This window comes from Bombina bombina, chromosome 6 (assembly GCF_027579735.1).
Source record: "Bombina bombina isolate aBomBom1 chromosome 6, aBomBom1.pri, whole genome shotgun sequence".
NCBI classification, from domain to species: Eukaryota; Metazoa; Chordata; class Amphibia; order Anura; family Bombinatoridae; genus Bombina; species Bombina bombina.
In genome coordinates, this window is record NC_069504.1 from 161,624,527 (window position 1) to 161,647,000 (window position 22,474).

At 40.8% G+C, this 22,474-nt stretch overlaps 1 protein-coding gene across 2 annotated transcripts in view; it reads left to right on the forward strand.

Moving 5' to 3' along the window:
- The window catches only part of POT1 (protection of telomeres 1), a 640,429-nt gene that overhangs the window by 270,169 nt on the left and 347,786 nt on the right, over positions 1-22,474 (forward strand). For both annotated transcript variants that reach the window (XM_053716650.1, XM_053716651.1), the window contains exon 11: positions 22,000-22,169. In XM_053716650.1, coding sequence (XP_053572625.1) covers positions 22,000-22,169 — 170 coding nt within the window. The remainder of the gene's footprint in view (positions 1-21,999; positions 22,170-22,474) is intronic.

Sequence of the window (22,474 nt, forward strand, 5' to 3'; positions counted from 1 at the left end):
GATCAATTTACCAAAAAGTTCTTTGATTCCTCAAACAAGGGTAACCTTTCTGGGTTTCCAGATAGATTCAGTGTCCATGACTCTGTCTTTAACAGACAAGAGACGTCTAAAATTGATTACAGCTTGTCGAAACCTTCAGTCTCAATCATTCCCTTCGGTAGCCTTATGCATGGAAATTCTAGGTCTTATGACTGCTGCATCGGACGCGATTCCCTTTGCTCGTTTTCACATGCGACCTCTTCAGCTCTGTATGCTGAACCAATGGTGCAGGGATTACACGAAGATATATCAATTAATATCTTTAAAACCGATTGTTCGACACTCTCTAACGTGGTGGACAGATCACCATCGTTTAATTCAGGGGGCTTCTTTTGTTCTTCCGACCTGGACTGTAATTTCAACAGATGCAAGTCTCACAGGTTGGGGAGCTGTGTGGGGATCTCTGACGGCACAAGGAGTTTGGGAATCTCAGGAGGTGAGATTACCGATCAATATTTTGGAACTCCGTGCAATTTTCAGAGCTCTTCAGTTTTGGCCTCTTCTGAAGAGAGAATCGTTCATTTGTTTTCAGACAGACAATGTCACAACTGTGGCATACATCAATCATCAAGGAGGGACTCACAGTCCTCTGGCTATGAAAGAAGTATCTCGAATTTTGGTTTGGGCGGAATCCAGCTCCTGTCTAATCTCTGCGGTTCATATCCCAGGTGTAGACAATTGGGAAGCGGATTATCTCAGTCGCCAAACGTTGCATCCGGGCGAATGGTCTCTTCACCCAGAGGTATTTCTTCAGATTGTTCAAATGTGGGGGCTCCCAGAGATAGATCTGATGGCCTCTCATCTAAACAAGAAACTTCCCAGGTATCTGTCCAGATCCCGGGATCCTCAGGCGGAGGCAGTGGATGCATTATCACTTCCTTGGAAGTATCATCCTGCCTATATCTTTCCGCCTCTAGTTCTTCTTCCAAGAGTAATCTCCAAGATTCTGAGGGAATGCTCGTTTGTTCTGCTAATAGCTCCGGCATGGCCTCACAGGTTTTGGTATGCGGATCTTGTCCGGATGGCATCTTGCCAACCATGGACTCTTCCGTTAAGACCAGACCTTCTGTCGCAAGGTCCTTTTTTCCATCCGGATCTGAAATCCTTAAATTTAAAGGTATGGAGATTGAACGCTTGATTCTTGGTCAAAGAGGTTTCTCTGACTCCGTGATTAATACTATGTTACAGGCTCGTAAATCTGTATCTCGAGAGATATATTATAGAGTCTGGAAGACTTATATTTCTTGGTGTCTTTCTCATCATTTTTCTTGGCATTCTTTTAGAATACCGAGAATTTTACAGTTTCTTCAGGATGGTTTAGATAAGGGTTTGTCCGCAAGTTCTTTGAAAGGACAAATCTCCGCTCTTTCTGTTCTTTTTCACAGAAAGATTGCTATTCTTCCTGATATTCATTGTTTTGTACAAGCTTTGGTTCGTATAAAACCTGTCATTAAGTCAATTTCTCCTCCTTGGAGTTTGAATTTGGTTCTGGGAGCTCTTCAAGCTCCTCCGTTTGAACCTATGCATTCATTGGACATTAAATTACTTTCTTGGAAAGTTTTGTTCCTTTTGGCCATCTCTTCTGCTAGAAGAGTTTCTGAATTATCTGCTCTTTCTTGTGAGTCTCCTTTTCTGATTTTTCATCAGGATAAGGCGGTGTTGCGAACTTCTTTTGAATTTTTACCTAAGGTTGTGAATTCCAACAACATTAGTAGAGAAATTGTGGTTCCTTCATTATGTCCTAATCCTAAGAATTCTAAGGAGAAATCGTTGCATTCTTTGGATGTTGTTAGAGCTTTGAAATATTATGTTGAAGCTACGAAATCTTTCCGTAAGACTTCTAGTCTATTTGTTATCTTTTCCGGTTCTAGAAAAGGCCAGAAAGCTTCTGCCATTTCTTTGGCATCTTGGTTGAAATCTTTAATTCATCTTGCCTATGTTGAGTCGGGTAAAATTCCGCCTCAGAGAATTACAGCTCATTCTACTAGGTCAGTATCTACTTCCTGGGCGTTTAGGAATGAAGCTTCGGTTGACCAGATCTGCAAAGCAGCAACTTGGTCCTCTTTGCATACTTTTACTAAATTCTACCATTTTGATGTATTTTCTTCTTCTGAAGCAGTTTTTGGTAGAAAAGTTCTTCAGGCAGCGATTTCAGTTTGAATCTTCTGCTTATGTTTTTCGTTAAACTTTATTTTGGGTGTGGATTATTTTCAGCAGGAATTGGCTGTCTTTATTTTATCCCTCCCTCTCTAGTGACTCTTGTGTGGAAAGATCCACATCTTGGGTAGTCATTATCCCATACGTCACTAGCTCATGGACTCTTGTTAATTACATGAAAGAAAACATAATTTATGTAAGAACTTACCTGATAAATTCATTTCTTTCATATTAACAAGAGTCCATGAGGCCCACCCTTTTTTGTGGTGGTTATGATTTTTTTGTATAAAGCACAATTATTCCAATTCCTTATTTTATATGCTTCGCACTTTTTTTCTTATCACCCCACTTCTTGGCTATTCGTTAAACTGATTTGTGGGTGTGGTGAGGGGTGTATTTATAGGCATTTTAAGGTTTGGGAAACTTTGCCCCTCCTGGTAGGAATGTATATCCCATACGTCACTAGCTCATGGACTCTTGTTAATATGAAAGAAATGAATTTATCAGGTAAGTTCTTACATAAATTATGTTTTTTCATTTGCTTCTGGTTGCTAAAGGCTTGTTCATTGGCATTTTTTCCCATTCCTGAAACTGTCTTTTAAGGAATTTGATAGATTTTGCTTTATATGTTGTTTTTTCTCTTACATATTGCAAGATGTCTCAGATTGACCCTGGATCAGAAGCTACTTCTGGAAAAACGCTGCCTGATGCTGGTTCTACCAAAGTTAAGTGTATTTGCTGTAAACTTGTGGTAACTGTTCCTCCGGCTGTAGTTTGTGATGAATGTCATGATAAGCTTGCTAATGCAGATAGTATTTCCATTAGTAATATTCCATTACCTGTTGCTGTTCCATCAACATCTAATACTCAGGATGTTCCTGTTAATATAAGAGATTTTGTTTCTAAATCTATTAGGACGGCTATGTCTGTTATTCCTCCTTCCAGTAAACGTAAAAGGTCTTTTAAAACTTCACATTTTTTAGATGAATTTTTAAATATACATCATCATTCTGATTTGTCTGTTTCTGATGATGATTTTTCTGGTTCAGAGGATTCTGTCTCAGATATTGACACTGATAAATCTTCATATTTATTTAAAATGGAATTTATTCGTTCTTTACTTAAAGAAGTTTTAATCGCATTAGAGATGGAGGAATCTAGTCCTCTTGATACTAAATCTACGAAGCGTTTAAATTCGGTTTTTAAACCTCCTTTAGTTATTCCGGAAGTTTTTCATGTCCCTGATGCTATTTCTGAAGTAATTTCTAGGGAATGGAATTATCTGGGTAATTCATTTACTCCTTCGAAAAGGTTTAAGAAATTATATCCTGTGCCATCTGACAGATTAGAGTTTTGGGACAAAATCCCTAAAGTTGATGGGGCTATCTCTACTCTCGCTAAACGTACCACTAGTCCTACGGCAGATAGTACTTCATTTAAGGATCCTTTAGATAGGAAAATTGAATCCTTTCTAAGGAAAGCTTATTTATGTTCAGGTAATCTTCTTAGGCCTGCTATTTCTTTGGCTGATGTTGCGGCAGCTTCCACTTTTTGGTTGGAGGCTTTGGCACAACAAGTGTCAGATCATAATACTCATAGCATTGTTAAACTTCTTCAACATGCTAATAACTTTATTTGTGATGCCATCTTTGATATCATTAGAGTTGATGTCAGGTATATGTCTTTAGCTATTTTAGCTAGAAGAGCTTTATGGCTTAAAACTTGGAATGCAGATATGTCTTCTAAGTCAACTTTGCTTTCCCTTTCTTTCCAAGGTAATAAATTGTTTGGTTCCCAGTTGGATTCTATTATTTCAAATGTTACTGGGGGGAAAGGAACTTTTTTACCTCAGGATAAAAAAATCTAAAGGTAAATATAGGGCTGCTAATCATTTTCCTTCCTTTCGTCAGAATAAGGAACAGAAGCCTGATCCTTCCCCTAAAGGAACTGTTTCTGTTTGGAAACCTTCTCCAGTCTGGAATAAATCCAAGCCTTTCAGAAAGCCAAAGCCAGCTCCCAAGTCCACATGAAGGTGCGGCCCTCATTCCAGCACAGCTGGTAGGGGGCAGATTATGATTTTTCAAAGAAATTTGGATCAATTCGATTCACAGTCTTTGGATTCAGAACATTGTTTCACAAGGGTACAGAATAGGTTTCAAGGTAAGGCCTCCTGCAAGAAGATTTTTTTCTTTCTCACATTCCAATAAATCCAGTGAAGGCTCAAGCATTTCTGAAATGTGTTTCAGATCTAGAGTTGGCTGGAGTAATTGTGCCAGTTCCAGTTCTGGAACAGGGTTTGGGGTTTTACTCAAACCTATTCATTGTACCAAAGAAGGAGAATTCCTTCAGACCAGTTCTGGATTTAAAAATATTGAATCGTTATGTAAGGATACCAACATTCAAAATGGTAACTATAAGGATTATTCTGCCTTTTGTTCAGCAAGGGCATTATATGTCCACAATAGATTTACAAGATGCATATCTGCATATTCCGATTCATCCAGATCACTATCAGTTTCTGAGATTCTCTTTTCTAGACAAGCATTACCAGTTTGTTGCCCTTCCGTTTGGCCTAGCAACAGCTCCAAGGATTTTTTCAAAGGTTCTCGGTGCCCTTCTTTCTTTAATCAGAGAACAGGGTATTGTGGTATTTCCTTATTTGGACGATATATTGGTACTTGCTCAGTCTTCACATTTAGCAGAATTTCATACGAATCGACTTGTGTCGTTTCTTCAAGAACATGGTTGGAGGATCAATTTACCAAAGAGTTCATTGATTCCTCAGACAAGGGTAACCTTTTTAGGTTTCCAAATAGATTCAGTGTCCATGACTTTGTCTCTGACGGACAAGAGACGTCTGAAATTGGTTTCAGCTTGTCAAAACCTTCAGTCTCAATCATTCCCTTCAGTAGCCTTATGCATGGAAATTCTAGGTCTTATGATTGCTGCATCGGACACGATCCCCTTTGCTCGTTTTCACATGCGACCTCTTCAGCTTTGTATGCTGAACCAGTGGTGCAGGGATTATACAAATATATCACAGTTAATATCTTTAAATCTGATTGTACGACACTCTCTGACGTGGTGGACAGATAACCATCGTTTAGGTAAAGGGGCTTCTTTTGTTCTTCCAACCTGGACTGTGATCTGAACAGATGCGAGTCTGACAGGTTGGGGAGCTTTATGGGGGTCTCTGACAGCGCAGGGGGTTTGGGAATCTCAGGAGGCGAGATTACCAATCAACATTTTGGAACTCTGTGCGATTTTCAGAGCTCTTTAGTCATGGCCTCTTCTGAAGAGAGAATCGTTCATTTGTTTTCAGACGGACAATGTCACAACCGTGGCATATGTCAATCATCAAGGGGGGACTCACAGTCCTCTGGCTATGAAAGAAGTATCTCGGATACTTGCATGGGCGGAATCCAGCTCCTGTCTAATTTCTGCGGTTCACATTCCAGGTATAGACAATTGGGAAGCGGATTATCTCCGTCGCCAGACGTTACATCCGGGCGAATGGTCTCTTCACCCAGAGGTATTTCTTCAGATTGTTCAAATCTGGGGACTTCCAGAAATAGATTTGATGGCCTCTCATCTAAACAAGAAACTTCCCAGGTATCTGTCCAGATCCAGGGATCCTCAGGCGGAGGCAGTGGATGCATTGTAACTTCCTTGGAATTATCATCCTGCCTATATCTTTCCGCCTCTAGTTTTTCTTCCAAGAGTGATCTCCAAGATTCTAAAAGAGCGTTTGTTTGTTCTGCTGGTGGCTCCAGCATGGCCTCACAGGTTTTGGTATGCGGATCTTGTTTGGATGGCTACTTGCCAACCTTGGACTCTTCCGTTAAGACCAGACCTTCTATCTCAAGGTCCTTTTTTCCATCAGGATCTCAAATCATTAAATTTGAAGGTATGGAGATTGAACGCTTGATTCTCAGTCATAGGGGTTTCTCTGACTCCGTAATTAATACTATGTTACAGGCTCGTAAATCTGTGTCTAGGAATATATATTCTCGAGTCTGGAAGACTTACATTTCTTGGTGTTCTTCTCATCAATTTTCCTGGCATTCTTTTAGAATTCCTAGAATTTTAGAGTTTCTTCAGGATGGTCTGGATAAAGTTTTGTCTGCAAGTTCCTTGAAAGGACAAATTTCTGCTCTCTCTGTGGATTGCTAATCTTCCTGATATTCATTGTTTTGTACAGGCTTTGGTTCGTATAAAACCTGTCATTAAGTCAATCTCTCCTCCTTGGAGTTTGAATTTGGTTCTGGGGGCTTTACAAGCTCCTCCGTTTGAACCTATGCATTCTCTGGATATTAAATTACTTTCTTGGAAAGTGCTGTTCCTTTTGGCCATCTCTTCTGCTAGAAGAGTTTCTGAGTTATCTGCTCTTTCTTGTGAATCTCCTTTTCTGATTTTTCATCAGGATAAGGCGGTGTTGCGGACTTCATTTAAATTTTTACCTAAAGTTGTGAATTCTAACAACATTAGTAGAGAAATTGTGGTTCCTTCATTGTGTCCTAATCCTAAGAATTCTAAGGAAAGATCATTACATTCTTTGGATGTAGTTAGAGCTTTGAAATATTATGTTGAAGCTACTAAAGATTTCCAAAAGACTTCTAGTCTATTTGTTATCTTTTCCGGTTCTAGGAAAGGTCAGAAGGCCTCTGCCATTTCTTTGGCGTCTTGGTTAAAGTCTTTGATCCATCATGCTTATGTCGAGTTGGGTAAAACTCCGCCTCAAAGGATTACAGCTCATTCTACTAGGTCAGTTTTTATTTCCTGGGCGTTTAGGAATGAAGCTTCGGTTGATCAGATTTGCAAAGCAGCAACTTGGTCTTCTTTGCATACTTTTACTAAATTCTACCATTTTGATGTGTATTCTTCTTCTGAAGCAGTTTTTGGTAGAAAAGTACTTCAGGCAGCTGTTTCAGTTTGATTCTTCTGCTTATAATTTCAGTTTTTTTCATTATAAGATTTAAACTTTATTTTGGGGTGTGGATTATTTTTCAGCGGAATTGGCTGTCTTTATTTTAATCCTCCCTCTCTAGTGACTCTTGCGTGGAAGTTCCACATCTTGGGTATTTATTATCCCATACGTCACTAGCTCATGGACTCTTGCTAATTACATGAAAGAAAACATAATTTATGTAAGAACTTACCTGATAAATTCATTTCTTTCATATTAGCAAGAGTCCATGAGGCCCACCCTTTTTTGTGGTGGTTATGATTTTTTTGTATAAAGCACAATTATTCCAATTCCTTATTTTTTATGCTTTCGCACTTTTTTCTTATCACCCCACTTCTTGGCTATTCGTTAAACTGATTTGTGGGTGTGGTGAGGGGTGTATTTATAGGCATTTTGAGGTTTGGGAAACTTTGCCCCTCCTGGTAGGAATGTATATCCCATACGTCACTAGCTCATGGACTCTTTCTAATATGAAAGAAATGAATTTATCAGGTAAGTTCTTACATAAATTATGTTTTTCTGCAGAGACTGTGTTAACTCAGAAAGGCTGACAGTGTCCCCATTAGGTGAAGGGTAAGCAGTAATCCTAGGGTTAATTTTTTGTGGGCACTCAGTTTATGTGAATTTGGGACAAACGTTTTTGTGTCTGGGAGTAACGTTTTCTGTTTTATGGGACATTTGCTTGAGGGTTCTTTGGGGTTTTTTATAACCCACATAGCTTTTAGGCAGGGTTTGTTATTTTTGTGTAGGCCCCAGCTACATCGAGTGAGGTGGGCGGGGCCTACATTTACAAGCAGCAAGCAACTTCTCCTGAGGTCCTGATAGTCTTCTGAGGGACTAATTGAAGCTTTAAACCCCATATTATCGCTTCCTACGGGCATTTAGGGCCACAGCAGAGCGGTGGCAAGGTGCTTTAGGGGTTTTTAACCGGTTTTAGACTTATTTCAATCCGTTTTTTTCATTTGGGGGTTTATTGCTTATTAACTTGTGGTGCAATCCTTCTAAAGCTTAGTGGGTACACTGTTAAAATTTCAGAAAAATTAAAGCAATTTTAACCTGTTTTGCAGTTTGTGTATGCCTTTTTTTCTCTTAAAGGCACAGTGCCGTTTTTGCAAATTGTGTTTTTTTCATTAAATAAAGTGTTTTCCAAGCTTGCTTGCTTTATTACTAGTCTGTTAAACATGTCTGACACTGAGGAAACTCATTGTTCAATTTGTTTAGAAGCCATTGTGGAACCCCCTCTTAGAATGTGTCCCACTTGTACTGATATGTCTATAAATTGCAAACAGCATATTTTGACTTATAAAAGTTTGGCATTAGATGATTCTCAGACAGAAGGAAATCAGGTTTTGCCATCTAGTTCTCCCCAAGTGTCACAACCAGTAACGCCCGCACAAGCGACGCCAAGTACTTCTAGTGCGTCTTATTCTTTCACCTTGCAAGATATGCCTTCAGTTATGAATACTACCCTTAGAGGTTTTATCTAAGCTGCCTGGGTTGCAAGGGAAGCGCAGTAGCTCTGAGTTAAGAACAAATGCTGAGCCTTCTGACGCTTTAGTAGCCGTATCCAATATTCCCTCAGAATGCTCTGAAGTAGGGATGAGGGATTTGCTGTCTGAGGGAGAGATTTCTGATTCAGGAAATATGTTCTTTCAGACAGATTCAGATATGACGGCATTTAAATTTAAGCTAGAGCACCTCCGCTTATTGCTCAGGGAGGTTTTAGCTACTCTGGATGATTGTGACCCTATTGTAGTTCCAGAGAAATTGTGTAAAATGGACAAATATTTAGAAGTTCCTGTTTACACTGATGTGTTTCCGGTCCCTAAGAGGATTTCAGACATTGTTACTAAGGAGTGGGATAAAACAGGTATTCCGTTCTCTCCCCCTCCTGTTTTTAAGAAAATGTTTCCCATTTCTGACACCATAAAGGACTCATGGCAGACATTCCCTAAGGTGGAGGGAGCTATTTCTACCCTGGCTAAGCGTACAACTATACCTATTGAAGACAGTTGTGCTTTCATTGATCCTATGGATAAAAAATTAGAGGGTCTCCTAAAGAAAATTTTTGTTCATCAAGGTTTTCTTCTTCAACCTATAGCATGCATTGTTCCTGTAACCACTGCAGCTGCCTTTTGGTTTGAGGGTCTAGAAGAGGCTCTTCAGATGGAGACCCCACTAGATGATATTTTGGACAGAATTAAGGCTGTTAAGTTGGCTAATTCTTTTATTACAGACGCTGCTTTTCATCTTGCTAAATTAGCGGCTAAGAATTCAGGTTTTGCCATTTTAGCGCGTAGAGCGTTATGGCTTAAGTCCTGGTCAGCTGATGTGTCATCTAAATCTAAGCTTTTGTCCATCCCTTTCAAAGGTAAGACCCTATTCGGGCCTGCATTGAAAGAGATCATTTCAGACATTACTGGAGGGAAGGGTCATACCCTTCCTCAGGATAAGTCAAATAAGACAAGGACCAAACAAAATCATTTTCGTTCCTTTCGAAACTTCAAGAGTGGTCCCTCTACCTCTTCCCCTGCTGCAAAGCAAGAGGGGATATTTACTCAATCCAAGCCAACCTGGAGACCTAATCAGGCTTGGAACAAGGTTAAACAGGCCAAAAAGCCTGCTGCTGCCACTAAGTCAGCATGAAGGGTTAGCCCCTGATCCGGGACCGGATCTAGTAGGGGGCAGACTCTCTCTCTTTGCTCAGGCCTGGGCAAGAGACGTTCAGGATTCCTGGGCAGTAGAAATTGTAACCCAGAGATACCTTCTAGATTTCAAGGATTCCCCTCCAAAGGGGAGGTTCCATCTTTCTCAATTGTCTGTAAACCTGACAAAAAGAGAGGCGTTCTTACGCTGTGTAGAAGACCTTTTTACCATGGGAGTGATCTGCCCAGTTCCAAAAGCACAACAGGGGCAGGGGTTCTACTCCAATCTGTTTATAGTTCCCAAAAAGGAGGGAACCTTCAGACCAATTGTGGATCTCAAGATCCTAAACCAATTCCTAAGAGTTCCATCTTTCAAGATGAAGACCATTCGAACTATCTTACCATTGATCCAGGAGGGTCAATATATGACCACCGTGGACTTAAAGGATGCGTATCTGCACATTCCTATCCACAAAGATCATCACCAGTTCCTCAGGTTTGCCTTTCTGGACAAGCATTATCAGTTTTGGGCTCTTCCTTTCGGGTTGGCCACAGCGCCGCAAATCTTCACGAAGGCATAGCAGTGGCGCCTTATCTAGACGACATTCTAATTCAAGAGTCGTCCTTCCAACTAGCCAAGTCTCACACGGACTTAGTGTTGGCCTTTATAAGGTCTCACGGGTGGAAAGTGAACGTAAAAAAAGAGTTCTCTTTCCCCCCTCACAAGAGTTTCATTTCTAGGGACTCTGATAGACTCGGTGGACATGAAAATATTTCTGACGGAGGTCAGGAAATCAAAGATTTTGTCCACCTGCCGAGCTCTTCATTCCATTCCTCGGCCGTCAGTGACTCAGTGTATGGAGGTAATCGGACTAATGGTAGCGGCAATGGACATAGTTCAGTTTGCTCGCTTGCATCTCAGTCCACTGCAACTATGCATGCTCAATCAGTGGAATGGGGATTATGTGGATTTATCTCCTCAGATAAATCTGGATCAAGAGACCAGAGACTCTCTTCTTTGGTGGTTCTCACAGGATCATCTGTCCCAGGGAATGTGTTTCCGCAGGCCAGAATGGGTTATAGTGACGACAGACGCCAGTCTTCTGGACTGGGGTGCAGTCTGGAATTCCCTGAAAGCTCAGGGTTTGTGGACTCGGGAGGAGGCTCTCCTACCGATAAATATTCTGGAATTAAGAGCGATATTCAATGCTTTCCAGGCATGGCCTCAGCTGGCTTCGGACAGATTCATCAGGTTTCAGTCGGACAACATAACGACTGTGGCTTATATCAATCATCAGGGCGGAACAAAGAGTTCCTTAGCGATGATAGAGGTCTCAAGGATAATCCAATGGGCAGAGGCTCACTCTTGCCATCTGTCAGCGATCTATATCCCAGGTGTAGAGAACTGGGAGGCAGATTTTTCATCCGGGGGAGTGGGAACTCCATCCGGAGGTGTTTGCTCAGCTGGTTCGGCTATGGGGCACACCAGAGTTGGATCTGATGGCGTCTCGTCAGAACACCAAACTTCCTTGTTACGGCTCCAAGGGATCCTCAGGCTGTACTGATAGATGCTCTAGCAGTACCCTGGTCGTTCAACCTGGCTTATGTGTTTCCACCTTTCCCTCTCCTTCCACGTCTGATTGCCAGAATCAAACAGCTGAGAGCATCAGTGATTTTGATAGCGCCTGCGTGACCACGCAGGACTTGGTATGCAGACCTGGTGGACATGTCATCCCTTCCACCATGGTCTCTGCCATTGAGACAGGACCTTCTGATTCAAGGTCCATTCAAGCATCCAAATCTAATTTCTCTGCAACTGACTGCTTGGAGATTGAACGCTTGATTCTATCAAAGCGGGGTTTCTCTGAGTCAGTCATAAATACCTTGATTCAGGCTTGAAAGCCTGTTACCAGGAAAATTTATCATAAGATATGGCGTAAATATCTTTTTTGGTGCGAATCCAAAGGCTTCTCCTGGAGTAAAATCAGGATTCCTAGGATTTTGTCTTTTCTCCAAGAGGGATTGGAGAAAGGATTATCAGCTAGTTCTCTAAAGGGACATATATCTGCTCTGTCTATTTTGTTGCACAAGCGTCTGGCAGATGTTCCAGACATTCGGGCTTTTTGTCAGGCTTTAGTTAAGTTTAAACCTATTGCTCCGCGATGGCATCTAAATTTAGTTCTTAGAGTTCATCAGGGGGTTCCGTTTGAACCCATGCATTCCATAGCTATTAAGCTTTTATCTTGGAAAGTTTTGTTCCTAGTTGCTATCTCTTCAGCTCAAAGAGTTTCTGAACTATCTGCATTACAATGTTACTCTCCTTATCTTGTGTTCCATGCTGATAAGGTGGTTTTGCGTACCAAGCCTGGGTTCCTACCTAAGGTTGTTACTAACAGGAATGTCAATCAAGAATTTGTTGTTCCGTCTCTGTTTCCTAATCCTTCTTGTAAGAAGGAACGTCTGTTGTACAACTTGAACGTGGTTCGTGCTTTGAAATTTTATTTGCAGGCAACCAAAGATTTTCGTCAAACATCTTCTTTGTTAGTTGTCTATTCTGGAAAGTGTAGGGGTCAAAAGGCTACAACGACTTCTCTTTCCTTTTGGCTGAAAAGCATCATCCGTTTGGCTTATGAGACTGCTGGACAGCAGCCTCCTGAAAGGATTACAGCTCATTCTACTAGAGCGGTAGCTTCCACATGAGCTTTTAAAAATGATGCTTCTGTTGAACAGATTTGTAAGGCTGCGACTTGGTCGTCGCTTCATACCTTTTCAAAATTTTATAAATTTGATACTTTTGCTTCTTCGGAGGCTATTTTTGGGAGAAAGGTTTTGCAAGCAGTGGTGCCTTCCGTTTAGGTTCCTGTCTTGTCCCTCCCTACATCCAAGTCCTAAAGCTTTGGTATTGGCATCCCACAAGTTAGGATGAATCTGTGGAGTTGGTACATCATGCAAAAGAAAACAAAATTTATGCTTACCTGATAAATTTCTTTCTTTTGCAATGTACCGAGTCCACGGCCCGCCCTGTTTATTCAAGACAGGTTGTATTTTTTTATGTAAACTTCAGTCACCTCTGCACCTTATAGTTTCTCCTTTTCTTCCTTGGCCTTTGGTCGAATGACTGGGGGGTGGTGTTAAGGGGGAAGCTATATAGACAGCTCTGCTGTGGTGCTCTCTTTGCTACTTCCTGTCAGGAAGGACAATATCCCACAAGTTAGGATGAATCCGTGGACTCTGTACATCGCAAAAGAAAGAAATTTATCAGGTAAGCATACATTTTGTTTTTTTGCAGACTGTCAGTTTCATATTTGGGGAAAATAAACATATTAAGAAATATTTTTCTTACCTGGGGTTTAGTCTTTTTTTCAAATTGACTACATTTTTTCTTTGCAAATTGCGGTCAGAATTAAGTCCGCGGGTGCGCCATATGCTAGACTTTATTGCGTCATTCTTGGCGCAATAATTTTTTGGCGCATAAGTTTGTCCATTGCCGCAAGCTCATAATTTCCGGCGTCGTAGTTGACGCCGAGTTCCTTACACAGGGTTGCATCGTTAGTGACACAAGTGTGTCATTTCCGGACGTTGTTAGCGCCAAAAAAAAATCCAGTTATGTTGTGCGTCATACTTGGCGCCAAATTTTTTCATTATTTTATTACCCCATTGCTATTTACCTCTTGCCTTTTTCTATGTTAGAGGGCTATGCTATTTGCATTTTTTCCCATTCCTGAAACTGTCATATAAGGAAATTGATAATTTTGCTGTATATGTTGTGTTTTATTTTACATAAATCTGATCCTGTCTCAGAAGTATCTGTTAGAACTTTGCTGCCTGATATCGGTTCTACCAAAGCTTAGTGCATTTTATTTCAGATTGTCATTTGTAAATAGTTGTCATGATAAACTTTTACATGCAGATAATGTGTCCATCAGTAATACTACATTGCCTGTTGCTGTTCCTTCAACTTTTAATGTACATGTTATACCTATGAATTTTAAGAATTTGTTACTGATTCTATTCAGAAGGCTATGTCTGCTATTCCGCCTTCTATTTAATATAAAAGGTCTTTTAAAACTTCTCATAAGGTTGATGAAATTTTAAATGACCGACAACATAATTAATTATCCTCCTCTGATGAGGATCGATCTGATTCAGAAGATCCTTCCTCAGATATTGACACTAGCAAATCTACTTATTTATTTAAAATTGAGTATTTTCATTCTTTGTTTAAAGAAGTGTTAATTACTTTGGATATTAAGGAAACTAGTCCTCTTGATATTAGAACTAGTAAATTCTGTTTTTTAAAACCTCCTGTGGTTACTCCAGATGTTTTTTTTCCTGTTCCTGATGCTATTTCTGATATGATTTCTAAGGAATGGAATAAGATGGGTACTTCTTTTATTCCTTCTTCAAGGTTTAAAAAATTGTATCCTTTACCAGCAATTTTTATAGAGTTTTGGGAAAAGATCCCCAAAGTTGATGGGGCTATTTCTACTCTTGCTGTACGTACCTCTATTCCTATGGAAGATAGTACTTAAGTTCCTTTTAGAAAGGAAACTTGAATCTTATCTAAGGAAAGCTAATTTATATTCAGGTCATCTTCTCAGGCCTGCAATTTCTTTGGCGGATGTTGCAGCTGGATCAATGTTTTTGTTGGAGAATTTAGCGCATTTAGCGAATTTTCCTAAATACTTTGTATATATATTTAGACCTAAAAGGGTCTAAAAGTACATTGGATCATGGTACTTTGAGTTTCAGGGAGATTGCATTCCATTTGCTGGCATCAGGGAGCCGCTATTACAATCAGGGAGACTCCCTGAACTTCAGGGAGAGTTGGGATGTCTGCATTTCTTTGTAATGTGTTTTACTCTGACCTCAGTAAACATTTTTCATGCTTGTTCATAATGCATGTTCTTCATTTTTGTTTTGTTTTTCCTACATGATATTTCGTACTGAGCCTATAAAGAAAGTTATTCCCCTTTGAAACTTGTTTTGTTTTTTTTTTTGTTTTTTTTACATCTATAAAAAATGTGTCCTAAAAATCCTGGATGATGTATGAAAACTAACAGGCATAAAAATATGCCCATTGCAGAGCAAATGGATCTTTTTTAATCATTATTGTGTTAGACAGAAGTTTGATGTAAAGATATTTAGTTTTGATTTTGCAATATTTGTATATTTACATCTGTAAAATTGGACAGCTTGGAGAAGGGGATGGGACCAAGTGCAAACAATAATATCTTATGTCATTTAGCATTATTAAAATGTCATAATGCAACCTAAAGGTAGATTTATATAATTTTTGTATACACAGTAGCATCATAAAGATAGTACAGTACCGTAATCAGAAAGGTAATAGTTTCAAATACATATTGACTATTATTTGCATTTTAGAACACAGAAAAAAAACAGACAGAGGCACCGAAGTTTGCATCTTATTGGTGGAGCACAATTGTAATTTTTTATAATTTTATTTTAAAAGAATCAATGAAAAATTCGGAATTTTAGAATAAATTCTGGATTTGTAAATTTGTACCTGTTTGAGCTTTGTGTTATAGAGTAAGAAAATAAGTTCTAAATTCTAGTAAGCACATATCTTATAAATAGTGCAGAGGATCTACAGGAGTGATTAAGATAACTGGGTAGAAACATTGAAGCATTTGAACATCCCCACATGTATGTCTACTTGACAGAAATGAAAATATATCTAATTTCTCTTGTAAGGTGTATCCAGTCCACGGATTCATCCTTTACTTGTGGGATATTCTCCTTCCCAACAGGAAGTGGCAAAGAGAGCACACAGCAGAGCTGTCCATATAGCTCCCCCTCTAGCTCCACCCCCCAGTCATTCTCTTTGCCGGCTCTAAGCAATCGGAAGGGTAAAGTGAATGTGGTGTTAGAATTGTAGTTTTTATTTTCTACAAGCAAAAGTTTGTTATTTTAAATGGTACCGGTGTGTACTATTTACTCTCTAGCAGAAAGTAGATGAAGATTTCTGCAGGGAGGAAGATGATTTTAGCATGTTGTAACTAAAATCCACTGCTGTTCCCACAAAGGACTGAGGAGTACAAGAAAACTTCAGTTGGGGGGGAACGGTTTGCAGGTTAGGCTGCAATAAGGTATGTTCAGTCATTTATTTCTAGACAAGACTGTGATAATACTGGAAAAGACTGATAAGATCCCCATGAGGGAAGAGTAAGCTGTATTCAGAGACTATGTATGGAATTGCTAGCTTACATTACAGGGCTAATTTATGCTGGTTGACACTACTTAATGACAAACGGTTTTTATTAGAAAAATATAGTTTTTTAGACACTTCAAAGGTTCCTTTGGGTTTCTTTCAGGGGTTGTTACCCACATGGCTATTATTAAAACACTTAGGAGTGTTTCTTTAGGCCTCACAGCACCGGAGTATGGTGGGAGGGGCCTAATTTTGCGCCTCAGATGCGCAGTTATATTGACTAGAACTTCAGGCTGTCTTCACATGGAGGGTCCTGCTACAGTTTGAGGGCCCATAAGAAGCTTTTTCCCCACAAATCTGACTCCTAAGGACAGGTAGGGCCACAGCAGAGCTGTGGCAAGGTGCTGAAGTTGTTTTAACCGGTCTGTTGCTTACTATTGATCCGGTTTGGGCATTAAGGGGTTAATCGTTTTTATTGCTAGTGATGCAATCTTACTAATGCTTTAGGCACATACTGTAAAAATTTCGAAAAGTTTGCTGCATTTTTCACTGTTTTGGAAAATTGTGTGCCTTTTTTATCTCTTAAAGGCACAGTAACGTTTTTTGCAAAGTGTGTGTTTACTTGATTAAAGTGATTTCTAAGCCTGTTTGTCTTACTACTAGTCTGTTAAACATGTCTAACACCAAGGAAAATCCTTGTTCAATGTGTTTAGAAGCCATGGTGGAACCCCCCTCTCAGAATATGTCCCACTTGTACTGATATGTCTATACATTTTAAAGAACATATTGTTGCACTTAAAAATGTGGCCCAAGATGATTCTCAGACAGAAGGTAATGAGGTTAGCCCGTTAACCTCTCCCCAAGTGCCGCAACCAGTTACGCCCACTCAAGCGACGCCTAGCACCTCTAGCACGTCTAACTCTTTTACCTTAAAAGACTTGGCGGCAGTTATGGATAATACCCTCTCAGTGTTTTTATCTAAACTGCCCGTGTTACCTGCAAAGCGTGATAGCTCTGTTTTAAGAACAGATTATAAGCATTCTGACGCTTTAGTAGCCGTATCCAATATACACTCACAACGCTCTGAAATGGGGGCGAGGGATGTTCTGTCAGAGGGAGAAATTTCCGATTCGGGAAAGGTTGCTCCTCAAACAGACTCAGATACGTTGGCTTTTAAATTTAAACTAGAACACCTCCGCTTATTGCTCAGGGAGGTATTAGTTACTCAGGACGACTGCGACCCTATGGTGGTTCCAGAGAAATTGTGTAAAATGGACAAGTACCTAGAAGTTCCTGTTTACACTGATGTGTTCCCGGTCCCTAAGAGTATTGCGGATATCGTTACTAGGGAGTGGGATAAACCAGGTATTCCCTTCGTTCCCCCTCCTGTTTTTAAGAAAATGTTCCCCATATCTAACCCCATGCGGGACTCGTGGCAGGCGGTCCCTAAGGTGGAGGGGGCTGTTTCTTCACTTGCTAAACGCACAACTATACCAATCGAAGACAGTTGTGCTTTTAAAGACCCTATGGATAAAAAATTAGAGGGTTTACTTAAGTAAATTTTTGTTCAACAAGGTTTTCTTCTCCAACCTATTGCGTGCATTGTTCCTGTAACTACTGCAGCGGCTTTCTGGTTCGAGGCGCTGGAAGATGCGCTCCAGACGGAGACCTCATATGACGACATTATGGACAGAATTAAGGCTCTTAAGCTGGCTAATTCTTTTATCACAGATGCCGCTTTCCAACTAGCTAAGTTAGCGGCAAAAAATTCAGGTTTCGCCATTTTAGCGTGCAGGGCGTTATGGCTAAAGTCCTGGTCGGCCGATGTGTTGTCACAATCCAAACTATTGAACATCCCTTTCAAAGGAAAGACCCTCTTTGGGCCTGAATTGAAAGTGATTATTTCAGAAATCACTGGGGGAAAAGGCCATGCTCTCCCTCAGGACAAGTCCTTCAAGACGAAGAACAAACAAAATAATTTTCGTTCCTTTCGGAATTTCAGGAGCGGTCTCGCTTCATCCTCCCCTGCTGCAAAGCAAGAGGGTAATACTTCACAACCCAGGGCAGCCTGGAAACCTTACCAGGGCTGGAACAAGGGTAAACAGGCCAAGAAGCCTGCAGCTGCCTCCAAGACAGCATGATGGGGTAGCCCCAGATCCGTGACCGGATCTAGTAGGGGGTAGACTCTCTCTCTTCGCTCAGGCCTGGGCAAGAGACGTACACGATCCCTGGGCCTTAGAGATTGTATCCCAGGGATATCTTCTAGAATTCAAGGACTCCCCTCCAAGGGGAAGGTTCCATATTTCTCGTCTGTCTACAGACATGACAAAGAAAGAGGCGTTCTTACGCTGTGTAGAAGACCTACATACAATGGGAGTGATCCACCCAGTTCCATTTGCGGAACAAGGGCTGGGGTTTTACTCAAACCTGTTTGTGGTTCCCAAAAAAGAAGGAACTTTCAGACCAATCCTGGATCTCAAAATTCTAAACAAATTCCTCAGAGTCCCATCATTCAAGATGGAGACCATTCGGACAATCTTACCAATGACCCAGGAGGGTCAATATATGACTACCGTGGATCTAAAGGATGCGTATCTTCACATTCCTATCCACAAAGATCATCACCAGTTTCTCAGGTTTGCCTTTCTGGACATGCATGATCAGTTTGTGGCTCTCCCTTTCGGGTTGGCCACTGCTCCCAGAATTTTCACAAAGGTGCTAGGGTCCCTCCTGGCAGTGCTAAGACCGCGGGGCATAGCAGTGGCGCCTTATCTAGACGATATCTTAATTCAGGCGTCGACTTTCTAAAGAGCCAAGTCTCACACGGAAATTGTAGTGGCCTTTCTGAGGTCTCACGGGTGGAAGGTGAACATCAAAAATAGTTCTCTCTCCCCCCTCACAAGAGTTCCCTTCCTAGGAATCCTAATAGACTCAGTAGAAATGAAAATATTTCTGACAGAGGTCAGAAAGATAAAACTCTTAACTACTTGCCGAGCTCTTCATTCCATTCCTCGGCCATCTGTAGCTCAGTGCATGGAGACAATCGGACTAATGGTAGCGGCAATGGACATAGTCCCTTTTGCACGGATACACCTCAGACCACTGCAACTGTGCATGCTCAAACAGTGGAATGGAGATTATGCAAATTTGTCTCCTCAAATACAGTTGGACCAGGGGACCAGAGATTCTCTTCTCTGGTGGTTGTCTCAGGATCACCTGTCTCAGGGAATGTGTTTCCGCAGACCAGAGTGGATCATCGTAACGACCGACGCCAGTCTGTTGGGCTGGGGTGCAGTCTGGGACTCTCTGAAAACTCAGGGCTTATGGTCTCGGGAAGAAGCTCTTCTCCCGATAAACATTCTGGAACTGAGGGCGATATTCAATGCGCTTCAGGCATGGCCTCAGCTAGCTGCGGCCAAATTCATCAGATTTCAGTCGGACAACATCACAATTGTAGCTTACGTCAATCATCAAGGCGGAACAAGGAGTTCCCTAGCAATGATGGAAGTAACCAAAATAATCAGGTGGGCGGAGGATCACTCTTGCCACCTCTCAGCAATTCACATCCCAGGAGTAGACAACTGGGAGGCGGATTTTCTAAGTCGTCAGACTTTTCACCCAGGGGAGTGGGAACTCTACCCGGAGGTATTTGCCCAGCTGACTCAGCTATGGGGCACTCCAGAATTGGATCTGATGGCGTCCCGTCAGAACACCAAGCTTCCTCTTTACGGGTCCAGGTCCCGGGATCCCCAGGCGGTGCTGATAGATACTCTAGCAGCGCCTTGGTCCTTCAATCTGGCCTATGTTTTTCCTCCGTTTCCTCTCCTCCCTCGTCTGCTTGCCAGAATCAAGCAGGAGAGGGCTTCGGTGATTCTAATAGCGCCTGCGTGGCCACGCAGGAACTGGTATGCAGACCTAGTGGACATGTCATCTGTGCCACCATGGACACTACCAATGAGGCAGAACCTTCTAATACAAGGTCCTTTCAAACATCCAAATCTAATTTCTCTGCGTCTGACTGCTTGGAGATTGAATGCCTAATTCTATCAAAATGTGATTTCTCGGAGTCGGTTATTGATACCCTGATTCAGGCTAGAAAGCCTGTCACCAGGAAAATCTACCATAAGATTTGGCGAAAATATATTTTTTTGGTGCGAATCCAAGGGTTACTCATGGAGTAAGGTTAGGATTCCCAGAATTTTGTCCTTTCTCCAAGACGGATTGGAGAAAGGATTATCAGCTAATTCCTTAAAGGGACAGATATCTGCTTTGTCTATTCTCTTTCACAAACGTCTGGCAGAGGTACCAGACGTTCAAACGTTTAGTCAGGCTTTAGTCATAATCAAGCCTGTTTATAAACCTGTGGCTCCGGGAGTCTGAATTTAGTTCTTTCAGTTCTGCAAGGGGTTCCGTTTGAACCTTTACATTCCATAGATATTAAGCTTTTATCTTGGAAAGTTTTGTTTTTGATAGCTATCTCTTCTGCTCGAAGAGTTTCAGAGTTATCTGCTTTACAGTGTGATTCACCTTACCTGGTGTTCCATGCAGATAAGGTAGTTTTGCGTACCAAACCCGGTTTTCTTCCTAAGGTTGTGTCTAATAAGAATATTAATCAGGAAATTGTTGTTCCTTCTCTGTGTCCTAATCCTTCGTCGAAGAAGGAACGTCTGTTACACAATCTTGATGTGGTTCGTGCTTTAAAGTTCTATTTACAAGCAACTAAGGATTTCAGACAAACAACTTCTTTGTTTGTTATCTATTCTGGTAAGAGGAGAGGTCAGAAGGCGACCGCTACCTCTCTTTCCTTTTGGCTGAAAAGCATAATCCGCTTGGCCTATGAGACTGCTGGCCAGCAGCCTCCTGAAACAATTACTGCTCATTCTACCAGAGCAGTGGCTTCCACATGGGCATTTAAAAATGAGGCTTCTGTTGAACAGATTTGTAAGGCAGCGACTTGGTCTTCGCTACATACTTTTTCCAAATTTTACAAATTCGATACTTTTACTTCTTCGGAGGCTATTTTTGGGAGAAAGGTTTTACAAGCAGTGGTGCCTTCCGTTTAAGGTACCTGTCTTGTTCCCTCCCTTCATCCGTGTCCTAAAGCTTTGGTATTGGTATCCCACAAGTAAAGGATGAATCCGTGGACTGGATACACCTTACAAGAGAAAACAGAATTTATGCTTACCTGATAAATTACTTTCTCTTGTGGTGTATCCAGTCCACGGCCCGCCCTGTCATTTTAAGACAGGTGGTTTTTATTTTTAAACTACAGTCACCACGGCACCCTATGGTTTCTCCTTTTTCTTCCTAACCTTCGGTCGAATGACTGGGGGGTGGAGCTAGAGGGGGAGCTATATGGACAGCTCTGCTGTGTGCTCTTTTTGCCACTTCCTGTTGGGAAGGAGAATATCCCACAAGTAAAGGATGAATCCATGGACTGGATACACCACAAGAGAAAGTAATTTATCAGGTAAGCATAAATTCTGTTATTCAGTTTCTACTAAAGGGACACTGAAACCAAATTGTTGTTTCTTTCGTGATTGAGAGAGCATGAAATTTTAAGCAACTTTCTAATTTACTCCTATTATAAAATTTTGTTTATTTGAAAAGTAAGAATATAAGTTTAGATGCCAGCCCATTTTTGGTGAAAAACCTGGGTTGTCCTTGCTGATTGGACAGCACCAATAAACAAGTGTTGTCCATGGTACTGAACCAAAAATTTGCAAACTCTTTAGCTTAGATGCCTTCTTTTTCAAATAAAAGATAGCAAGAGAACAAATAAAAATTGACAATAGAAGTAAATTAGAAAGTTGTTTAAAATTGCACGCTTTATCTGAATCGTGAAATAAAAAAATTGGGTTCTGTGTCCCTTAAGTAAAGTTAACAATCGGGCATACACCTTTGTTTTAACTTTCACTTTATACTACATATTCATTACTTTAGTTGCTCATAAGCTCATTTTGGAGTTTCTTACACTAAACACATTATTTCTTTATTTTTTTTGTTTTCTTCTTTAGACTGGAAGTTGTATTGTGATTCATAGTGTACATGCAAAACTACATGCAGCAAATCAAGCAATCCAAGCACATGCCTCATATCTGGAATTCCATCTTCATGGGGGCACTTGTTATGGTCGAGGCTTTACTGTTCTTCCAGAAGATAACAGTGATGTGCAAGATCTAAAAAAGTAAGGATTCTACTTAAGGTCTTTATAAAAATATTTGCTTTCTGTTTTCTTTGAATCTAGAAGTAAGTAAATATATTTGACTATTTAATAATGTTGTATATATGTATATATATATATATATATATATATATATATATATATATATATGAAGAGAGAAGGGCTCTACCAGGAACGAACAACAGCTCATCTGCTAGTTCTATAGCGATTTACCAACCCGGAAGTAGCCTCTTTCTTTCATGTAATTAGCAAGAGTCCATGAGCTAGTGACGTATGGGATATACATTCCTACCAGGAGGGGCAAAGTT